At 33.5% G+C, this 23,046-nt stretch overlaps 2 protein-coding genes across 12 annotated transcripts in view; one reads left to right on the top strand and one right to left on the bottom strand.

The window, feature by feature from the left end:
- Nucleotides 1–975: 975 nt before the first annotated feature.
- On the bottom strand, nucleotides 976–4,301 carry LOC105214019 (uncharacterized). Its single transcript, XM_011187178.3, has 3 exons — nucleotides 3,698–4,301; nucleotides 2,421–2,729; nucleotides 976–2,385 (listed from the first exon to the last, which is right to left on the bottom strand). Exons 1-3 carry the CDS (start codon nucleotides 3,922–3,924, stop codon nucleotides 1,431–1,433), a joined length of 1,491 nt encoding a protein of 496 aa, XP_011185480.1. The 5' UTR covers nucleotides 3,925–4,301; the 3' UTR covers nucleotides 976–1,430.
- A 365-nt stretch (nucleotides 4,302–4,666) lies between these two features.
- LOC105214018 (membrane-associated guanylate kinase, WW and PDZ domain-containing protein 1) overlaps nucleotides 4,667–23,046 on the top strand; it is a 28,775-nt gene continuing 10,395 nt past the window's right edge. Inside the window, exons 1-3 of one of the 11 annotated variants that reach the window (XM_011187171.3) lie at nucleotides 4,667–4,911; nucleotides 5,635–5,750; nucleotides 12,315–13,728. In XM_011187171.3, coding sequence (XP_011185473.1) covers nucleotides 12,996–13,728 — 733 coding nt within the window. In that variant the 5' untranslated portion in view covers nucleotides 4,667–4,911; nucleotides 5,635–5,750; nucleotides 12,315–12,995. The other 10 variants (XM_054233042.1, XM_011187172.3, XM_054233044.1 and 7 more) reach the window with 10 other exon arrangements.

Genomic DNA, 23,046 nt, shown 5'->3' on the forward strand with positions numbered 1-23,046 from the left:
TTTGTTCGTACTGTTTACGTTATATGCAGTTTATTAGCAAGTGCTGCATTTGAAATATGCGGCATAATATAAAAAGTCGAAAATTTTAGTTCGTATTTTATACGTAATAATTATTTTATATAAGCATTTGTATATAAAACCAATATGTCTGAATTTATTAACAACTCAAAAGCAATTTTATATGAAAAAGTTCATATTTTTATATTGTCACAGATAACAGAAAATAATTTTACAACTAACTCAAATATGCACATAAAATCGTAATGTCAACATATTAGTTATATGCACAGAGAAAACGAAGTGTAATGGCAACGAATGGTGAAAAAAAGAAAAGTATTTTTATTGGCTATCATGTATGTACATATATACATTTATTGATTTTCTGTGTGTCTATAACTAATAAGTATCTGCTCTAAGCGGCTGATTATAGTTAAAAAAAAACAAATTCACGCCAGTCGCATTCACTCATAACACATACGTACATACCTATGTTAAGTAATTTAGGTCACATATGTGTAAGTACAGGAATATTACAAAAGACTTTTTGTTTTGAAATTTCGGTTGAAGATATGACAATTATCCTCCATACATATGTATTTTATATGAAATTATTTTTAGTGCTTTTACTTTATTATAAAATTTAATTTTAAATTAGTTTTATGAAAATTAGTTTTATTTTCGTCCCAAAAGACTCGTGCATATCCGCGAAAATATAATATAATGTAACAATCAAGACTTACAAAATATTTTGTTGTAATTTTATTTGCATTAAATATAAATAGTACTCCATAAAGACTTATAGAGTACTAAAAACGCATAACAAATGGTTTAGTGAATGCTGCATATGCTACCATTTCTTTAATAGCAAAAAAAAATTACTTAAGCTTCATATTTTTTCGTGTCTCTGACTACCCCTAACCCCTTAATTTCGTTGGCTGAAATCTCTCTTGTTACAAAATAAGAAAACATTTTGACTTGGTGTTTTAATATTTTATTTGTAAGATTTTTTTTTTCAAATGGGCTCCATCCATTTCTAAGATGCACTTAAAACTACAAAATAAATCACTAAATTCATATTTCAAATACACATACAGCGATAAATAGTATAATAATTTACAAAATGTAAAAAAAAAAATATATTACAATTAACTTTAACGTTATTTGAGCATTTTCAGCATTACATACATATGTATACAAAATGTCTGCTGTCAACAAAGCCACTTTACGACCGAGTCGACTCAAATTGATAATAACGTACCCAATTAGATTAGTCATATTATTATATAAATTAACACTAAGTCTAACATTAAACCTATAACTATTGCATATTACAGCATCTATGTGACATGGCGTACACTCGTACATTAAATAGCTACAACTTACTATCGAAGAACTAATGAGAATATAACATGCAAGTAGCATGTGGCTACTTATATCAAACTGGGAAACAAATCGTTAAAGCTACCCTGCCAGCCGAAATCTTCTACGCTCGTATCGAACTGCTCCGTCGCTGCGGATGTTGGCGAACCAATAATCGATTCATAACCATGATCTGAGGCGGTAGAATGCAGTGACGGTGCAGGTGATTTCGCTAGCGGCCGCTTGGGACGTAGAAATCGTTCGATCGGATCGAAGTTCATGTCATCATCCGAATCGTCGACCACATTGAGAAAAACTTGTGAGGGTGTGGTGGCGGGCGTGGGATATTTGATTTCATCACACATCTGCGGTTTTTCACCATCACAGTATATTTCTTCGACGGCCTCATTTACTGGCACTGCATCGTCATCCATTACAATTGTTATGGAATTTGTTTTGGCATCGTATGTGCCGTACACTGTATCCGGTGGTATTGAGTGTATGTCATTTGCTTGTTGTATTCTAAATATTTCCTTATCCGTAGTTATTGTAGGCGCTGCTGCTGCAATCGTTATAAGATTACTGTCTGACGTAGTTTTTAACGGTTCTGTTATCGCTGTAGGTAATTTATTTTGTAATTTTGCATTTGCAGTCTGTTGTGTGGATGGCGTCCATCTTTCCGCATTTAAGCTGACACTTTGTGTGTTTGTATGTTGGCTGGATTCCAAGCGCTCTGTTTTGGTCCCCACCACTGATCCAGACAATCGCTCTGTGTTGCTTGCAATTTTGGCAACATTTTCATTGCACGCTCCATCACCAGCTTCCATGTCTGCTGCGATATCGGCCAAGAGGCTTTCGGCAAGTTCTTCCAATTTGCTGGCATCGAATTCTTCGTCGACGAGGAGCATATCTTGAAGAGTAGGCAGAGTGCAATAATCCTCCATAGTGACGCCACTGAGTTGCTCTTTTTCAGTTGTTCTTCTGTCGACTGAGAGTCCATTTGTGTTGATCCCTGCTGCAGAGGGTCAGTATATATGGATACTGCAGATCCATTGAGTATGGACTCACAGCCGGCACAAGATTCAACTGTTGTTTTAGCATTCAATTTGGCTGCATTTCTGGCTAGTTGCTCTTGCTGTTTCTTCTGTTGTTGTTGCACCTCGTTGAGTTTTTGACGGAGCAGTTCTACTTCCATGTCCAATTTGCGATTTTTCTCAAGTAGCGATTCGTTGATTGCTTGCAAGCTTTCACATTTATTTTGTAAAATTTCTGTCTTTTGTGTTAGTTCATCTATTTCGTGTTCCATGTCTTCCATTCGTGCTTTCTTACGGTCGCGTGATGTCTGTGCGGCCACACGATTCTTTAATTTTCTGCAATTATTTTTTTAGACATTAATAAAGTTCACAAATAAAAAAAAATCTTGGGGAAACTTTAGTATAGTATCCCCCGATTTCAGGGTTAAAATAGGTATGGTTGGAAAGAGGACGATCTCCAGATTACGAATATATATAATAGTTGCCGCAGGAGACTTATAGTTTTCGAGATATTCGCATTTAAAGTTGAAAATTTCACAAATTTTATGTGGCGATATTTCGATTATTACTTAACTTTTAATTTATATAATACGCTTATTATACACTAACACTTCACTAAATTGTTTCCACATGCTTATTTTATATCAATTGGTTTAATATTTGTTTTAATAAGCATTTTAATTTTTAAACAATTTTGTTTATATGCACAATAACCAGGTTGACAGATATCAAGTATTGCCATAACCAAACAAATGAAAATAAAAATAATAATCTTTCGCGTATTTCTTTTTTCTGCAATTGCGGCCTTCGGCCGCGCTTTTGAAAAATAACTCTGGTCCACCCAATATCATGGGTTTTCAAGAAACAGGAATAAATGTATTATAAATCATGTAATTTTTTTATTAACTTTTATTCGTTTGTAAAATATGTAGATTTGGCAACACTTGATATCTGTCAACATGGTTATTGTGCATATAAACAAAATTGTTTAAAAATTAAAATGCTTATTTAAAGCAAATATTAAACCAATTGATATAAAATAAGTATGTGGAAACAATTTAGTGAAGTGTTAGTGTATAATAAGCGTATTATATAAATTAAAAGTTAAGTAATAATCGAAATATCGCCACATAAAATTTGTGAAATTTTCAACTTTAAATGCGAATATCTCGAAAACTATAAGTCTCCTGCAGCAACTATTATATATATTCGTAATCTGGAGATCGTCCTCTTTCCAACCATACCCATTTTAACTCTGAAATCGGGGGATACTATACTAAAGCCGACCCAAAATCTTTACTCACTTTCTTTGCACTTTTTCTTCCCATGTTAGATGGTCAAGGCGACGCTTTTTACCACGGGGCGCTGAAGCACCATCCTCAACCAACCCATTGTTTGCTAATGTGGTTGTTCCTTGCAATGACGTGGTTGTTGGTGCTGGCCTTATCTTTGGCAATGTCATGGTTGGAGTGTGTGTTATAGCCACGTACTTGGGCACGGTTATAAAAACGGCTGGTGCTGTCGCTGCCATAGTGTATTCTACTCGAGTCCGTTATACTTAAAGGTTTACCGAGTTTTCAATAAAATATATTTTTATGATGACCTTATCCGAGGTGTTGTTAATTTCTAATGAGGCATTACAACTTCTTCGACTTTAAATTGTAATATTTTTTTCTATTTCATGTTTACACTTTCGCTTATTATTTAAGACTGACGTGTCTTTAGTATTTACTTTTATCCAATTTGTTTTTACGTTTATGTCGAGTTAAGTTCTGCTGCATTTCTCAAGCCTTGACTTTTTTCTTCCGCACTTTACAAGGTATCTATAAAAATCTGCGCATTCAACTTCAATCGCTGTCGTGTTCAATTTGAACTGGTGATTTGTAATCTTTGTACTTGTAGTGTTTTTTACGCATTTGTTTTCATTTACTGACTTGGTGCTTTCTGATTGGTCGAGGTAAATCGTGTTTTTGACTTGATGATTCATAGGTGATAAAAACATATGCAGGGTTGTATGTACTGAAACGAACTGTTATATAAAATTATATACATTTCTACCAAATTTTAATTTAAAATATGTTTAATGATCTTATCAAAAACGTACTAGAAATTATAAATCAGATATTAATTTGTTTTTGTTAATATACAAATCTATTCGTTTCGTGTGTATTTAATTTTTTTTCTCTTGTACACCCTGTTACGGCAAAATAAATAAAGTTGATCTTGTACAAATCTGTTCAGTGTTGCAAGCCTACGTTTTCGGAGAGCAAATTCCGAAAAAATGCGCAACGCGATTTTCGGAAAGGTTTTTGTTTTGATTTTTGTCTTTATAAAATTCCTTAATCCGGAATTGAGTTTTTTATATCTATAATATAATAATAGTGCCTAGTAGTGATAAAACGAATATATATTATTAGAAGTACCTCATATATGTAAATCTATCAAATTCAATTCTCTTAAACCACTTGTTTGCTAATGAAGCGTCGTTTCTAAACTACATTCATATGTATGTGTGTAGGTATGTGAAAATGATTGGTAACTTTATTAGGAAAATTAAATGAGTGCAGAAAATATAAAGTTGTGTTATTAAATATAGATTTGTGAATATACATGAAAATATATTTGGTGTAATGATTAAGTGTTGTTTAAAATGTATAAGCGTTCAACTAAATACTAAAACCAACACTATTGGGGAAGGGGATGATTGTGCGCGGGTGAAAATGTCGGACACAGGTGCATGCAAGTTAGCCAAGTGTAACATTACAGGTGGTCTGCGCTGAAATATTAACACATTTTTAGTTGTAGCAAAATGCTTTATGTTATTATAATATAAAAACTGGTAAATTGGTTTAAGAATTAAATCACAAATCATTAAAATGAACAAGTTCAACAAGCACTTCAAAATTTATATACATATGCAGGCAGTCATACATTTGTGTGAGTGTTTCATTGTGTAATTGAAGGCAGTCATGCTTTGTAACCGCTTCAGACTGCACTTAATTTAGTCAATTAGTTCCATATACATATACTCGTATTGTACTTAATGTATGGACAATTTACTAATTGTCTATATTAAGTGTCTGTCTACGAAGCCTATCAGTTAAAACGACGGCCTAAAGCGAAATAAGGAATTATAAAAATGGCAAATTCTAATCAGAATGTAGAAAATAAATCTTTAAGGTGTTTGTATGTTAAACGCCTTAGCTAAAACTAATAAATTATTATTATAAATTAATTGTAGGATTTTTCATGCAAACAACGTGTTCTTAGCCAAAAATAATACACTACAAGAAAAAATTCTTTACAATTGACTCGGATTATATATTATCAAAGGCCGCTGTAACAATATCCAGTTTGGTGAGTATCTTTAAGCATTAACTGTATGATAAGTTTACTAATGTATTACGAATAGTAACTTTTTTAATCGATGGTTAGTACAGAATTTTAGATTGCTGACTTCTGTTTTACTTAACAACCACAAGAAAGCTCTTGGTAAAGCCAAACATCAAAATTGTCTGCACTTTTCTCACTTTTGCCCGTTGGAGAAATCCGCTAAACAAATAGAGTCAAAACGTACCTTTCTCCTTTAGTAAAGTTAGTGAAACCTTTTTATGTTAACGAGTTGGATCCGAATTTCTATTCACTTGATAGCTGTCATCTCCATAACATGTCTCAAAACTATTAGATGAATACTTTATGTTCCTACAAACACAAACATCAGTTGAAAGCCTCTTGTAGCACATGTACTATGGTCTATTTGAAATATTGCTCCCACAATTAACGCAGGCCCAACATTGCTAAAGAAGTTGTCAGATGTTCGAATGCAACAGCAGCGAGTTGCTAGCAGATAATTGTGGCGAACGCTTGCTTCCACTTTAGTTCGATTCGTTCGTCGTACGTGTTGGTTGTGTGCGCTCGGTACGCTGGTTTCTGGTTTACATCTGTTGCTGGAGTGTGTATTTCATTTAACAGCTATTTACATATTTATGTATGTGCACTATACATATGTATAATTACATATTTTGTGTGTTTATTAAGTTTTACTATTTGAATATACATAAATATGCATTGGCAACTACATACAAGTGGAAGTGAATAATTCAAATTGTACTTTCTTACAACTAATGTATATTGAAAAATGTAAATATAACAGCGTACATATTTGCAAAAAGTGGCCAAACAGCAGTGTGCACTATTTTGCACTATTTGGCAAACGATTGACAGAGCAGCAAACAGGTGGAGTTGGTGGAAACCGGCTGACAAGTCGTTCGCGGAAAAGGTGTAGAAAAGAAAGTCAAGTGCGTTTTAAAAGTCTCGGTAGCGCGTGAGATCTTCACTGCTGGCTTGTTCGTTGTAGGCGCCATCGTCTGAACTTATAGTTAAGTTGTAATCCGAGGCACTTGTAGTGATGTTGTGAAACTTCACATGCAGACATAGATACGTGTATGTATGTTTGTATGCACCGTCCGGTCGTTGTCTAACGTGTTTGCTGTTGTGTTGTTGGTGTTATTTAAAATTTTTATTTTTGCAAAGATAAAGCTATTGCAGTAAGTACTTAACTACACCTGCAGCATTACCACAAACAATTCGAACACACACCATCAATAAAATAACTTGTGGTCAGCACACAACAACTTTTAACAAGTAATTTCGCTTGCTGTTTATTATTGACTGATGTTGTATTTTTTTGCATTTGTTATGCGTGTCACCTTTCTTCGTTGTGCCGCTCTAGCGTCTATATGTAAACATGCTGTGTTTTTTTTTCATATTTGTTGACTGGGCGACTATTTGTTGACTGGGCGACTATTTGTTGTGAAACGTGATTTAATCGCGTATGATTTTGATTTGTTGTGAGTGAAAATGGAAAGTGGTGATCTTTCACCAACAGCGGCTTCCCGTCCTTTACCTCGGCAGCTGTATCAATTGCAAACATTATTGACTGTGTAAACTTTTGTGCATCGGTGTTAAGTTTGTTTTTCGCATTCTGTGAGGAATTCAACTTTATCTGCCTATAGACGTACAAATATTTGTGTATTTAATCCACAATGTACATATGTGCATATGTAGGTGCTTATTGTGTTAATAAATAAACATACACATTACAAACAATTCAAATTAAATAAGAAATACAAAACGACATTCGAATACATATGTCCAAGTCAGTCGGTAGTTTCAAATGAAAGTGAATTTTAAGTGAAAATTGTGAATTTATATGTATGTATAATTTCATGGCGTTATTAAGAAAAAGTTATTAACAAAAAATTATTTATAATTACGAAAAAATTGCTTAAATTATTGAAATCATAAACATATTTATCAATATTTTTGTCAAACAAAGAGACTTTACCCTCTAAAATGAGGTTGCCACAAAATTAATAATAAGCTTTTAAGCAACTGTTGTGTTTATGTCACTCAAAAAAAAAAAAACGTTACGAAATATTTTAAAATTTAATAAATTAAATTTATATATGAAAGAATATCCTTTTAGCTACAGAAAATATTTTAACTAAATATGTATGTAATTATACCTACTATGTGATATTAATAAATGCGAGGAGCAAGACAGACAAGCCAAAAATTAAATTCTCTTATGTATGCAGTTTAAATTGTAAATTTTTAAGTTCACATGCTTAATAATATCTACATACATACGTAATATATATATGTGTAATATAATTGCATTCGCCTCAAAACACAAATTGCTTCCCATCACGCTACGGTTAAATGCATTTTCCATGCACTTCGTTCTACTGCGCCTATGTTTTTATTATAATTCAAAATATAAAATAAACAACTGACATCGCTTCTGATAATTTTATCTCACAATTTCATAATGAATTTGAAATTGTATAGCATGTTTTGTATAAAATATGGCGTTATAAAATAGATTCTTAAAGAAAAATGTTGTTAGAAAATCTGTAAGAAATAATAAAAAATTATTAAAAATCTGAATATGTATATATTAGAGCTCTTGGTATTTGACTAATCGACTAACCGAATTAACCGAATAGGGCATTATTCGAATAATAATATTCGGTTTGCACTATTCGGATAGTCGTCAGTCATCGACTATTCGATTAACCGCTCATTTCCGACTACCCGGTTAACCGTTCGTTGTCGACTATTCGAATAGTGTAAGTTCATTAAATTTCTATTTTTGAAAAAAGTGAAACACACAAGTAAAAACGAACAAAAATCAAACGCTGCTTGGATTTCAAACAATTTTCATTTGTTCGAATAGTGTCAGTATAACTATTCGAATAACCGCAGTAGAACGACTATTCGAATAGTCGTAACATTGCGACTAACCGAATAGTACTAACCGGTTAATATTCGTACAAACGGTTACAAACCGGATATTCGAATAATCGGCTTTCAGGTTAATCGAATAATTTTAAGAGCCCTAGTATATATGTATCTATACAACGCGTAATCTATCTCCCGCATTTGCATTTCATAAGATTTTAATGAAAATTTCGATTTCTTGGAATTTCTTTTTGTGTAGCGTCTCCAGTTTGTTTACAAGCAGCAAAGTCGCGGCATCTTTGATTCCCTCAAAAGACGTTCTACTCCACAAGTTATGCGTCATAGTTTCATTTACCCTAAATATGCTCACACAATCAGATACATACATACACACATATGTGCCTGCATACCATTGGCTACATACCTTTGATCTTGGTCATCACGATTTTCACGAAATGCTTATTACTATCTTCTCCTTCGACGTTACTTTTATTGTTATTTTGTGTTTGCTTTCTTAACACATTTCGTATTCAACTACGCGTATTAACCCCTAAATAATTTCATTACTAAAATTTTATTGCTTTTTTATTTGGGTTGATATATTTATTATTGAATTTAGGTGCACTTTTTACTCTTTAAATTAATAGCTTTATTATATGTATTTACATAATATGTAAATTTTTTCTTTTTTGTATGAAAATGCAAAATAGTTGTAGTAGATGTTCTTATTTACATATTATTTACTAAATTGAAGAACTAAAAAAAGCATACAGAAAGCTTTGTACATACATACATACATAAAAATATGTTTAATTTTATTTCTGCCATTTTTTTTTCAAAAATTCCAAACTGTCACGTATTCATTTGCACAGTCTGATAACTCCTAGTGTTATTTGTTGAAGCGCAGCGTGAAGATTACACACCTAGTAAAGAATATACATTGGTTTCAAATCAATGAGGAGAAGAAATTTGCGCTTTTGAAATGAATATAGTTACACGTTTGTTTAATCGGGACAATACTAAAGTTACTGAGTGAATAAAACTAAGGTGAATGTTATTTAAGTGCGTTTCTAATTGGTGGTTAGTAGAGAAAAAAAACATTCCTGCGATGAAGGAAATAGTAGTTCATTCATCAATTCTTTAACATCATAATCTCTTCGTGACTGCTGTCGTTGGTATTTAAAAATTAAAATAAAAGGAAACAAATAAAACAATATCATTCGCACAGTGGCACTGTCGGCACAATGCCACTGTCGATCGACCAACAATGTCATGTGACTGCAATTTTTTGTGTTAGCTGTGGAGGCTGTAGCAGCTCTCAACGTGTCGGTGGCTGATGAAATAGTTACAGCGCAGCAATGCAGTAGTGCACTTGGCAGCGCTGTCATCTATTACCGCACAAACCACTTGCGGCTGACGCATTTAGCCATCCATCACGTAGTCAGGCAGACAACCAGTTGCCAAGCCAACCAGTTGTAGAGTCTGTTAGTAAGTCTAGCTGTTAGTCAATTGCTCATACAATCATACAAACACTCAGTCCGCCAGTCAGTCAGTCAGTTTGGTGTCTTCACATATTTGAGCTCGTTTTGGTGTTTGTTTCATTTCTCAAAACACGTCCACATGTAGCTTTTTCTTATTTTACTTGCGTTTAACTTCAAAATTAAAAAAATTTCGGAGTTAAATAGAGTTTTTTTTTTAAATTTCCAATGCAATTTTACAACAATGTTGGTAGTGTTTTGGCAAAATTTTCAGTTCACACGTTTATATATTTTTAAACTATGCTTTGTTAATAACCGACGACTTTCCATTGTGATAATATGAAAAAGTTGAAATTCGTTTGCTTTAAATATTTAAGACATGCACAGTGTGTCATTTACATTACACTTTTAATTAAAACAAGTGTGACTTAGCAAATATCTTCAGTTAGATGATATACTTAAGTTCAGAACAGAATTATAAGGGATCCAGAAGAAATACTGAATGTTTTCTAAAAAATATTACAAGATCATTCTTGAATTAATTATTTAGTCATATATTTTCATCTGTTATAATAAGCGGTCATTGTAATATGTATTACGGGATTGGAAACGATATTTTCGGGATCCCGACATTCTAAAAGTTTACAAAAATTTAATTTTGAAACTTTTTTGCATTTTAGAATTCCAAAAGCGCCCCATTCTGATATTTTTTTAGAAAGCCACATAGTTCGAAATACTGAAAGAAATGCAAAATCTTGCTAAATAATACTAATTTTTTTTTAAGTTTCAAAAATTATTCGTAATCCGAAATTACTAAATATTTTCAATTTCTGACAACTTGTACTTAACATCCATCTATGAAAATAAATTTTTATTTCTATTAAATTTTTTTTCCATACGTTACACACTGTGCTGCATTCCAGCTACTGCATCATTAGCTTTTTGGACATTCCTTTTTTCATACTCCTTACCATCAGTACATCTTTCACACATTAATCACTTTTGTTTTCCAACGTGATTGCCACAAAGTCTGTTGCCGTTGTCTTTACGCTTAAACGCCTTGCCGTTGCTCAGGTGCAGCTGAATATGATTTATTCGTTGAGGTTAAGCCGCGTGTTTAAATGAGTTTAGCGGTCTTTGGCCACGATTAGCTGTAGCTTGAAGTTTTCTTTTTTGCACTACGGCGCTTTATTATAATTTTAATGTTGTAATTGGGACTTTTTAAAAGTAATTGGTTGATATTTTGCTGACAATGACTACTTAAGATACGTGTTTCTTCTGTCTTCGTGTCTGTCGTCTAACGTAAAAGCTTTTATATGTCTTGTCTTAAAAGTAAAACTTATTTTAAATTAAATAAACTATTATACAATTTAAAGCTTCCTTTCACTTGTATCTTGCTTTTTGCAAATATTTTAAGCTTGTCATTTAAGCGCTGCGAAACCTGTGAATAAATTAATATTTTCATTTCTCTTTTCGACGTACATATTAAGCGTGGATAAGCTTGTCCATCTCATATTCGTTGGCAAAGTCCACGGGCTGAAGTTGCAGTAACATGGGACAGGTCTTTTGAAATGCATAATAAAAGTATACTTTTATTTTATAAAGCCATTTTATTTATGACCAATAAGCTATTAAAAAATTTGCGATTTTGTGAATTAGTTTCCATCTTACTTACCTTAACTGTTTGTTGTTGATATTGTACTGTAATTGTGTTGAAAATCCTGAGTCGATGAACAATCTCGTTAGGGGCTGGGTCAGAGCAGGATTTTCAAAAATTCGTTTTTTAGTTGAAGTACTCTTTAGGTTGCTAAAAATAGTATTCAGTCGAAGTGTTGAACTGTTCCGGTCAGTCCGCTTGTAAATTTAAAAATGTAAATGCGTGTAAAATTAAACTATTTTTTTCCAAATTACACCAAACCGGCGATTGTAATCAGAGATTACAGAATACAGATTACAAATACATGTCTCCCCGAATATGTTGTCAAAGTTAGGCCTCTTTGAGGGCTCTAGATTGATTTAAAATCTTATGTAGACTTAACTGCATTGGTATCGTCTTAACTTGGTCGACCTTTAGGACCTTACTTATGTAAAGGTATCTTCCGATTCTGCATGTCTGTCAGGTTCGATGCACAATATGGATATTACTTTAGAATTAAAAAAAATTCTTATTTAATATTTTTTTATTTATTTTTTCCAGATATTTTACAACGAAAGCAGCCCAATTTTCTATATTTATTTCAAATAAATAATATTAAGTGAAGTGTTAACGTGGATAATTACTAATAATAAGAAAACTACAAACATGTTTAGCAAAAAAAAACACGAATTTAAAAATAAAAGACAGTTGTGTTGGTGAAGTGAAGAAGTTCTTTCCGTAGCTAAAAAATTAAATATATGCTTTATATATAATACATAACTATGATGACAGCTAGAATACGTGTATGCAAATTAAAACATTGGGAGCAGAGGAAATTGTGCATTTTGCTAAAGTAAATTTTCTCAAACATGTGTACGTAACTAGGGAATGCCGTACGTAAACGTTGAAGATTATCAACACAAATAGAATGCAGTGCACCTCGAAACAATGTAAAAAAAATATTGCAAATAAAGATAATAATAGTGCGCGTATCGTAAAGTCGCGTGTGAAATCGTGAAGCAAACAAACGCATGAAGCTTCTCGCAAACGTCAGACGGTGAAGTCAAACAAAACAAACGCGGCAAAATGTTTGCAATTTTCTACTAGAATTAAAGTAATATATTTAAACAGATTAGAAAGAAATCTCATTAAAGTGTACTAGAATAAAATAATTACGAAACAATAACAACAAACAGCAAAATAGCAACGACGAACTGCGAGCCACAATTTCGCGTAGAGAAAATGCCAACATTGGCAGCAAAAAATTCGCAAGCCACAATTGCCAACATGGCAACAGCCGCCACAACAACAACAGGAACGGCAATAAATTCCGGTGCCAGCGAGCAGTGCGATAGCGATGTGGTTACGGCCACAAGAATAGCAACGCCAACCGACACACAAAACAGCGGTGGCGCGTTGAATCACCATCATCATCATTATCACCATTCGCCGGCGCCGCATGGTGGCGCGCATGCCGCAAGCAATGTCTTGTCGACGATGATGGTACCTGCAACAGCAACAACAACAACAACTGCAGGGGCCGCAACAAACACCGTTGCAGCTAGTTTAGCCACATTTAACGGAAATTCAAATTTAAATGTTGCCAACGGAAACATTGGCGGCAATCGCAATCACAACAACAGCCACAATCACAGTCACACTGTGCACACTGGTGCTGGTGGTGTTGGCAAAAAGTCATTGACAAACATGCATGCATCCCGTGAGGATGTTGCATCACCAACACAACCACAAGCACAATTGCCGCCACCGCCGTTAACACAGCTGGGCAATGCCATGCCAACGGCATCAATCAACAATCAGCAGTTGTCAGCAACTAACAGTCAGAGCAATCACAATCATAACAACAACAACATGAGTAGCAATATGAACGGTAGCAACGGCAGCAATATTAATAATAGCAATGGTAACGGTAATGGCAGTGCAAACATCAGCAGCATTCTGAAAGGGAGTAAAGGTGAGTCCAATACTATTTAGTAGCTAAAAAATTACGAAGTCAGTGCATGCATATGCTTGTATGTATGTACATTTGTATTTAAAATTGCAAAAAGTTAATTTAAATTGTAAATCGAATTTTAGGCTCCAGACTTTAATCTATCCAACAGTCCATGAAATATAAACATCAAGGCACATATAAATATATATGAAGTGATAAATGCACACAAATCTGAAAAATGAATGGCTCATTAGCGTTTAGACCAGTTACTAGTAACCTTGTTTTAAAATGGTTTATCGACTGTGGGAAGTTGCTTATTTACATTTGTAATTAAAACCTACAGATATATTAACATACAGCTATATATTCATATGTCATTAGTTTCAGTCATTTCCTAAAACTATCAATTTCAAATTTTGAAAGCAAACACTTTACTTTAAATTATGAAATCAAAATGAGAAATATAATCAGTGAGTAATACATTGGTTGGTACTGGTATAAAGCTTTTTTGGTGTATGAGCAAATAGTATCATTTTCAAATACAAATAAAAACTTTTTATATTTTTTATACAATACGTATGGACTTGCTTTGTGAGTCATTCAAAACAATATACCAACGATTGTCTTTTAATGAATTTCGTAGACTATTATAACCTTAAAAAAATACTTTTCGCAATTTATTTTTTTAAAGCTAGTTCTAACAATTTTTCCAGACCAGATCAGAACAAGAACAATAGTGTTTTGTTTTCATAAATGTTTTCAACTTTAACGACAAATTTAGCCAAAATACTTTGTACGCTAACTCAATGCTAATATATCTGCTATATATTCTAGCAATGATCGTATTACATAAATCCTCTTAATTGTCCACGGGAGCATACATTTTTCATTGAAGAAACATAAATATTTAGAATATCCGTTAGATCCTGGTCAACATAATCGGTAAAATTCGTGTTCAGTTCAGTTTCCTTTTCTTTTTTATTTTTCCAAGGTTAGACGCTTGGTAAATGTCCAGCACTAAAGATTCAGGTTGAGTTTTTATCGATAAATGATATGCTTATGTTATCGTAGTCAATATTATTTTTAGACAATTCTAGTATTATTCTAGTATTAAAATCGTCAGACCGGATTTTGATATTTTGTTTGACGAAGCTGTTACAAAAATTATATCAGAGAAGAAATCCTTGACCACGTCTCCTCACTCTCAGATCATTAGAAGAAGATCAGGGAGAAATCCTTGACCATGTGTCCTCTCTCTCAGATCATTAGAAGAAGATCAGAGAATAAATCCTTGACCACGTCTCTTCTCTCTCAGATCATTAGAAGAAGATCAGAGAAGAAATCCTTCACCACGTCTCCTCTCTATAATTTGGGAGATCTAGCTTATATTACCGACAAGTAGTTATATTTACCAACATAGTTAGTCACTACGACCATACCCAAATCAGTTCTCACGACAATCTGGTCTACAAAGTCATACGGGTCCGAATTTAAATCCGGCTAAAGACTAATATCTCAGTTAGTCGTACATACCTTCTGCAATAAAAAATTTGAATCCTTCTGAGAGAATGTTTTATCTGAAGCTTATTCTTTTTTAACCTAATTGTTGTTGTTAAACCGATTACCCAGACACTGTTTCATGAGGAAGCGAAGGTCTAGTTGTCTTAGATGTCATATAAAACGAGGTCCAGAAAGCAGTTACGACAGGGTGGGATAATATGGAGAGGAGTGTTAGATGAATCGGGTTCGTTGGGTCGTGTCATGATAGAAGTCTATTCTGGATAATTAGAAGGAAGTTGCCCGGGGAAATTCAGGTTTTACGTTAGTGAAATTGTCTTCTTACGGTTCGACGTCCTAATATGCAAATCTATCTTCCATGAGAATTCCATCGAATTAACTTTCTGAGGTGATATTGATCCAAAGAGGATTGGTTAACGAATTGCTCCGAGCATTTCAATCTCGAACAAAATATTACCTTTAATAGCGAATTTCATTTCAATACGAATAAAAGCTCCACTGTATACCTACCTACATATACATAATTCATAACATTATTCATTCAAAAGAAATACTACATTCACCGTAATACCATAGCTACTATCGCATATCAAAGAGTTTACTAGAGTAAATCAATGTGTTGCCGGTTTATGGGGTTTTCCCACTTTACACTACACTTCGCGTCACACTTCAAATCAGTGTAAATAAATATAAAGAGTCGCTACTATTCTTATTGTCCATTTATAAACAATAGTCACGACGCATTGTTTACAACTCTCTGTCCATTGTAATGCATGCGTGGTCTAACTAAAAATAAATTCGTATTCTATTTTGTATTTTATGCGTGTGTGTTCGACGCTATGTGTAGGCTGATGCCTTAATCGGCGCGTGTAGCCAACTAAACAAAGCGGCGATTCGTAAATTCAATGTCGGCTTAACGTGTAAAGTTGTGTGGGCCCAACGTTTTTCATTACCATTACTCATGCGGCTTCTGTTCGCCAAGTTACATGCCGTGTGCGCTGAGCGAGAAAAAAAAAATAAAAAGAAAGGTAACACGTTTTTCGGACGCTAGGCCATTGAACCCTTTCATTTTCATTGCTGCCCTCAAAAATTGGTTTCTCTCATTTTCTTTTCGTTTTTCTTATGTAATTTCTCTTGCCCTGACCTCTCAATGCATTGTTCATTTGTTACATAAAGACTTTCAAGAGGCTATTGGCTCTTATGTTGTAATATACCTGTAACGAGTGCTTTGTCTTGTATATTTGTATATAAAAGATCTTTGGATACTCCAACTAGAGTGTACTGAAATTCCTATTGATATGATTTTTAAAACTTTTGAATAATTCCGAATATAAAAGAAAATTTAGAATGTCAATGTCTGCGATCGGTTCGAGCTAAAGAATGTCTTTCGGCTGGTTCACAAAGTGTTGTACAAGAATCTTAGGTAATGACGTCAACAAATTAATTCGACGTGATATTTTTGTAGTCTTCGAGCTAGGGCTTCGACAAATTTTATTATCACAACCTCTCGAAGATTTTTCCATGGTTTTTGGGGAAGGTTCCTACGACTATCTTCAGAGTAGCTTCCTGGATATTCCGATTTAACATCAAAACACGGCTCCGATACGAACAATTTGGCTTGAGAACATGGTGACCCATCTTGCTGGAACTAAAGATCCACCAAGTCTATATATTTCGTCAAAATTTGTAAAATTATGTGGAGCCTGAGTTTCTGCGAGTTTCGGGATGATTGTCATTTTCGACTTCTATATGACTTTCAGGACCAAACTGAGAAGTAATATGGGTTCGGATATTGTGTACCTTCAAAAAGACGTGCGGTTGTTCCCAAGATTGCCAGAGTTAAAAAGTCTACGATGGTCAATGGATTTGTGCGATATGCAAGGTCTGCCAAGTGTAGTATTGTGATATATCGACTCTCAAGCATTATAGTGAGAAGATCAGACTGCGCTTGGTTTGTAAACCGATTCTGATAGAAAACTGTTGTAGATTTTATATCTATGTGCTATTTGCTGGGTTTAGTTGTAATATTTGAAGTCTTTTAGGCACCTGAAGAGATATGTGCACAGTAACTACACCTTCCAAATGAACTTTTAAGTCCATGAGCACTCAGTGGAAACCTTGAATGTAGTTAATGTTAAGTCCTTCGTTTATTCTGGAGTTCATGTTCATGTTGAAAGCAATTAGATGAATTACAGACGTTCCAACACTTTTGTTGTAAATCATGGTAGTGTTAAAAGTTATCTGCTACATGTTACATTGTTGTTTTTGTTGCAAATTTGATTGCCTTGGTTCGCTGCATGCGAAAAATTGGCGGGACATGCGACTTGCTTTGTGGAGAGCCAGCAGTCGCCGATATTGTATATATACATACCAACAGACATGAGTAATTTCTATAAATGACAAAGAAAATGCCAACGAAGACGCGGAAGTTTTAAATACTGCCGACGGTTGTGATTGTCATAAGAAGAGAATTATAGCAGTGAGTTCATTAGGACATGAATGCAACTTTAACGCCTGGCTGACAAGCAAAAGTTTCCAAAGCCATTCACAATGGCGTTGATATTTTATGTGGGCGTGTCCAGAGTCAAAACGTGAAAATTTACGAGGTGTGTATGAAATCTCGAAGTGATATTTACTACAACTTGTAACATCGAAAATTATGCTCGTGAGTTATAATTGTCGGTTGCTGCTGCTGAAGCTTTGCTGATTCGTGCATTCTGACTGTCTATTGCACTGTCACATGTTACCAGCAGCGTGTATTGATGTGTCTGTATATATTTATGGTATGAAAAAGAAGGGAGCTCTGTTTTCTGACCACTCTAAGTTGTGTTAAATGCCGCACGAGCTATACATATGTGTGTCGATGTTTGTAATGTAGTAATTGAGGAAAGAGTTCTTTAAACGGTATACATTTCGATTTCCAACAGCAGAATTTTGTATAGAAGTTCCTTTTTTATGTAGGTCCAGAAGAATTTGCGATCATTCTGTTCCTCGAATTATTGGTCTCTAACCGTTATGTATGTATGTAATAAAGAGCTGTGCTGACTTTTTACCGATAACTTACACGATTTTCGCGGTCTCTCTTTCTCTGTGATGTTATAACTCTAATTGTACTAATGAAATATAAACCTCTGTAAGAAAAATCGGTCATAAATGAAACAAACTTTCATAAGAATTGTAAACAAACACGTCTTCTCTTGTAGTATGAACCAATAGTAGTAAGTCCCACAAATTTTCCTGAAAAGTGATTCTGCTCCAACCTGGTCTATTGAAATTGACATTTTTCTACAATCCTTCTAACTGTTCGTAGCGGTTATAAAGCAAGTTAAACTTTGGTCTGGTAGTTCTAGTGGTCTTCTAACTGTTCGTAGCGGATCTAAAGCAAGTTAAACTTTGGTCTGGTAGTTCTAGTGGTCCTCTAACTGTTCTAAAGTATATTAAACTTTCGGTCTAACAGTCCTAGTGGTCCGCTAACTGTTCGTAACGGATCTAAAGCAACTTAAACTTTGGTTTGACAGTTCTTGTGGTCATGTCGAGTCTGCAGAGGTTTTGATCTGTAGATAGACTTCTGTGTTTAAGGCCTTTATTTAATTTTCTAGTATCCTTTTCAATAATTCTTGGAAATCTTTGTATAAACAGCCTGAGTTTCTCCTAAAATATGAGTTTAATTGAGCAAGAGTCTTCATAATTGTGAAGAAACATGAGTTCTTTGGTCAGTGATAAGCCAAATACATATGTATAATGAATGAAATGAACTTTATAAGTGTATTTAAGCGAGTGTGAAAAGAACGCTCAGCTTGCATAAAAAGTTCTGAGGTACTCTCTAAACACTGGCACCATTCTTTGTTAACCAAACTCACTCTCGCCTGGTGAAATAGGTGAGTCTGTGTTGTTGTTCCACCTGCGATTTATTATTTTAGCGAGTGTTCTTTTGTGACAATTTACATTTTAATTATATTTTTTTAACAACTTTTATTTGATTTCAGTTTTTTTTTGCGGCATAGTGTTTCCTTGTTATTTTTATTTTTAACTTTATTCTTATGAACTCCATGTTTATGTTTATAAGCACGTTTGCTACACAACACTTGTGGTATAAACAATTTATTTTTGTGCATTTCATGTGTTTGTAAGTATGTACATATGTTGGCTGGTGTGGCATGTTGCCGCGGCTACCTGCCTCATGCACACTGACTTTTTCTATTGTTGGCGCGCGCGTGTACAAGGTCTTTGACTTGCTGACATCAATAAAACGAGCGAGTGCAACCGGCATACGGACGGCAACCAGCTAACAGCAGCCAGCCAGCAGTGATCGTCAAGCGTTTGGGAGTTTTCGCCTTCGCCTTTGGCATTTGCAATACAACGCAGTGCAGAAGTCACTTTACACACAGCTGCTCTATTTGCTCACGCATTAGAGATTTACTTTTTTTTCCTCTTTATTTCTTGTTTTTATTTCTATTTCCCCATTCTACATATGCATATACTTATGTATGAATGCCGTTTCGCTCGTTTAATTTAATTCTTTTTAGCATTTCTTTTACTCTTTTCTCATTTCTTTTTTATAACATGTACTTATGCATGCAACTTCATTACTTATAACAGTATATTGTAGAAAATTTCAATTCACAGCTTCATTTTTTTTAAGAACAGACCCTTTTATGCACATTTGTAAAGGCTTTCATGCACTTGTTGTATTTTGTTGAGACGCTAAACACTTGTGTCACTGTTTGCCTCACACATTTGTTTATGTATATTTCTGTTATTAAGTCACTTAAGTCATACAAGTAAGTAATTTTTAATGCATTTGCACTCATGCCATACGGATTTGATGAGCTTGAAATTTCTTGCGTTAATCGTAGTACGTCTTCATAAGTCGCACTTGAATGTATATATATAAGAAATATTTATTATTTAAGAAAAGCAGGGCTGTTATATTCACCTGAGGAGGCTCTTACAGAAGCTATCAGATGGTTACAGAACTGTTATTGTGATGTTAAGTAAAGATTTCTAAGGTTTTCCGAATTTTGTCAAATCATTTTGTTCGTGTCCTTTAAGCTTCATGAGCTTCGGATCTTGGAGACTTCCAAGTATGTATTTTGCTATTCTAAAGTTCACTTGGATAGTTTGAAAATTTTGAAATCTTCAATTAAAAAGAGATTGGGACTCTTTAGACCGACTCTAGACCTGTCAATGCACTAGAAAGCTCACTACAAAATTTTGAAAATTTTCCAAATCCAACGTGAAATCACCTTGAAGTCGTGAATCATTACACGACGTTTTGAAGTGTCATTTTCTTCGAAAGACTCTCTTTAATTATAATTTTTTTTATAAAGAATATAAAGAATGTTCTACAAATGTATTAGCCCTAAAAGGCCTGTAAATAAATCCATTAAATTTCTAAAAAAATTATAATTGAAGTTTCTTCATCTTTCGTTTTTATACCATGTGGCAATGTAGCTTTAATTCACCTGAAAAAACGTCGTCTTTTCTTAATTACCCTAAATCAGTATACCGTTTATTTAACCTACTCTCACCGATTCCCTTTAACGGTGCAGGCTTATGAAAACCTAACCTAATTCGGCTGCTAGCTAGAAAAGCACTTTTTTGGCACAGTTAATTAAAATACATACAGACAAAGATACTCACTTGCATCATTTGTAAATATTTGTCTTCACTGAAGCGTTCAAAACTCATTTGGGTTAAGCAAGCTGGCACATATGCACATTGATAGATATATACTATGTACTAAACTGTAAATATGGCTATGGATGTATAGAGTTATAGAAGTCATTTATGCGAAAGTGAATTTTAAGGGAAGCTTTGAGTAGATCCAAAAAAAAAAAAATTTTAAATTCATAGAGAGTTAAAATTGCAGAAAGATGGCTACTCTTTCATTGTTGTCAATCAACAAACCATGTACGTACTCCTGATACCCGTCGCTGGTATAAATTAATGGTCTATATTTGTATGCACATAAGTGTCTACTTGTTGCTTGTTGAGTTTATACATATTTATGTATTTATATTTGTACTTAGTACTTGAGCAGCATCTTTATGCATTTGTGGCAACACTTTAAAAATTCATATTTGGTCCCGTTGTGTACGTTTCTTTGCTCTCGACTATTATCCTGTTGTACGTTGTGGGAAACATGTGTACAGTATTCGCCGCTTAATTGATACTCGTTTCAATGTACAGTTCGTTTTTGAATAGTAATCGTTTTAGTGTTACAGAATGTTGCCATTATCATCCCATATGACGATCTGCTTTTTTAGTGATTTTTGAGATTATTTTTCTACGACCAGTAAATAGATAGGGCTTAGAGTTTATTATCATTAATTAACATATATTTCGATAGTATAAATATATATTTTATTCTAAAAATATTGTGTAGAACATAAGTTACGATTAATCCGTTTTTGAGATACGATGGAGAAAAGTTTGAAAAACACAGTTTGAGAAAAATGCGTTCAAAGTTTCCGGCTGTCAACTGAGCACTTCGATCAACACCTTCTTCTAACTGCTGTTTCTTTAAAAATTTCATATTTTTGATTTGAATTTCAAAAAATCACTTTACTACCGTATTCTAGACATGGTAAGACAGCAATTTATGATACATTTTTTTTTGAGCCCTTCACATGGGATGACCATCTTAAGTATGCTGACACAATTTCGATCTTCATTTTCAACCTGCCTACTAAAAATTGTTCAAACACATTTGATTCAATATCTTAGTAGATAACATTCGTAATATAGTACAGTAGTTTTCCGAAATAACGAACACATTACTTACTTCGAATTTTTAGTTAATTCGAGTACTCACTTAGATGTATGTTTTTCGCTAAAAATGTGTTAAATATCCGTAAATTGCAGTTTAATAAATTGTTTTATTGAATGATTTGTTAAAAAATGAAAAACCATAACAAAACAATTCTAATAAGCTAAATTATTCCAAAATTAATCAATTTTGACACTTGTACTTCTATTTGGTGCTGTTCAATAGTTTTAAGTTTTTTTTTTTATAAAATTCAACATTTTTTCAATTTGCACATTTTTTTTAATTTTTTCAAGTTTCATTTTTAATTCTGATTCGAAGTTATTTGATTTTTTTCTGTTTCTTCATATGTCTTTTTCATGTTGTTCGTTAAACCGAGTACTTACAAATCCCCGCTGTTCGTTATTTACGGTACTTAATGTAACAAATTTGCTTGTTCGTTAGAAGCGGTTTTCGTTAAAACGAATATTCGTTATTTCGGAAAACTACTGTACTTATATATTTATCTTAAATTTTCCAAATAGGTGGCAACTTCGTTAAAAAATTTCGAGTTACATATATAATTCACTTATTTTATTTATTAAATAATAACGAAATAAACTAGTGACAAATATTTATAAAAATATAAATTTTTTATAATCGTTTAAATTATGAATATTTAGATCACTGGTTTTAGTTTTAAGGAAAATTACCTCTATTTTGTATGAAACATAAAAGTAATTCAAATATTCGGATAATCAATTAACCAGGGCGTACTGTGCTTACAAATGTGCTGCTAATGCATTTTGTGTATACCCTGTGGCGTCGTCATACGTGCATTGAAACGGAATTAGTCCTGCTCTAACTTCTTTGAACATCTCGTAAACTTTTTAGAGAAGTTTAGTTCGAAATGTCTTAAGATTCAAAAGAATGCCTGCAAGTTTCATAACGGTAAAACTTTTACTGTAAGTATATAAATACACATTTAACTAAACAAAGTATTTATAATAATCAAATTCCAAAGTTTGTTCAGATATTCTTACATACATTTTTCCTACAGGGTGCTTTTGTAT

Source organism: Zeugodacus cucurbitae, chromosome 6 (genome assembly GCF_028554725.1).
Source record: "Zeugodacus cucurbitae isolate PBARC_wt_2022May chromosome 6, idZeuCucr1.2, whole genome shotgun sequence".
Taxonomy (NCBI): domain Eukaryota; kingdom Metazoa; phylum Arthropoda; class Insecta; order Diptera; family Tephritidae; genus Zeugodacus; species Zeugodacus cucurbitae.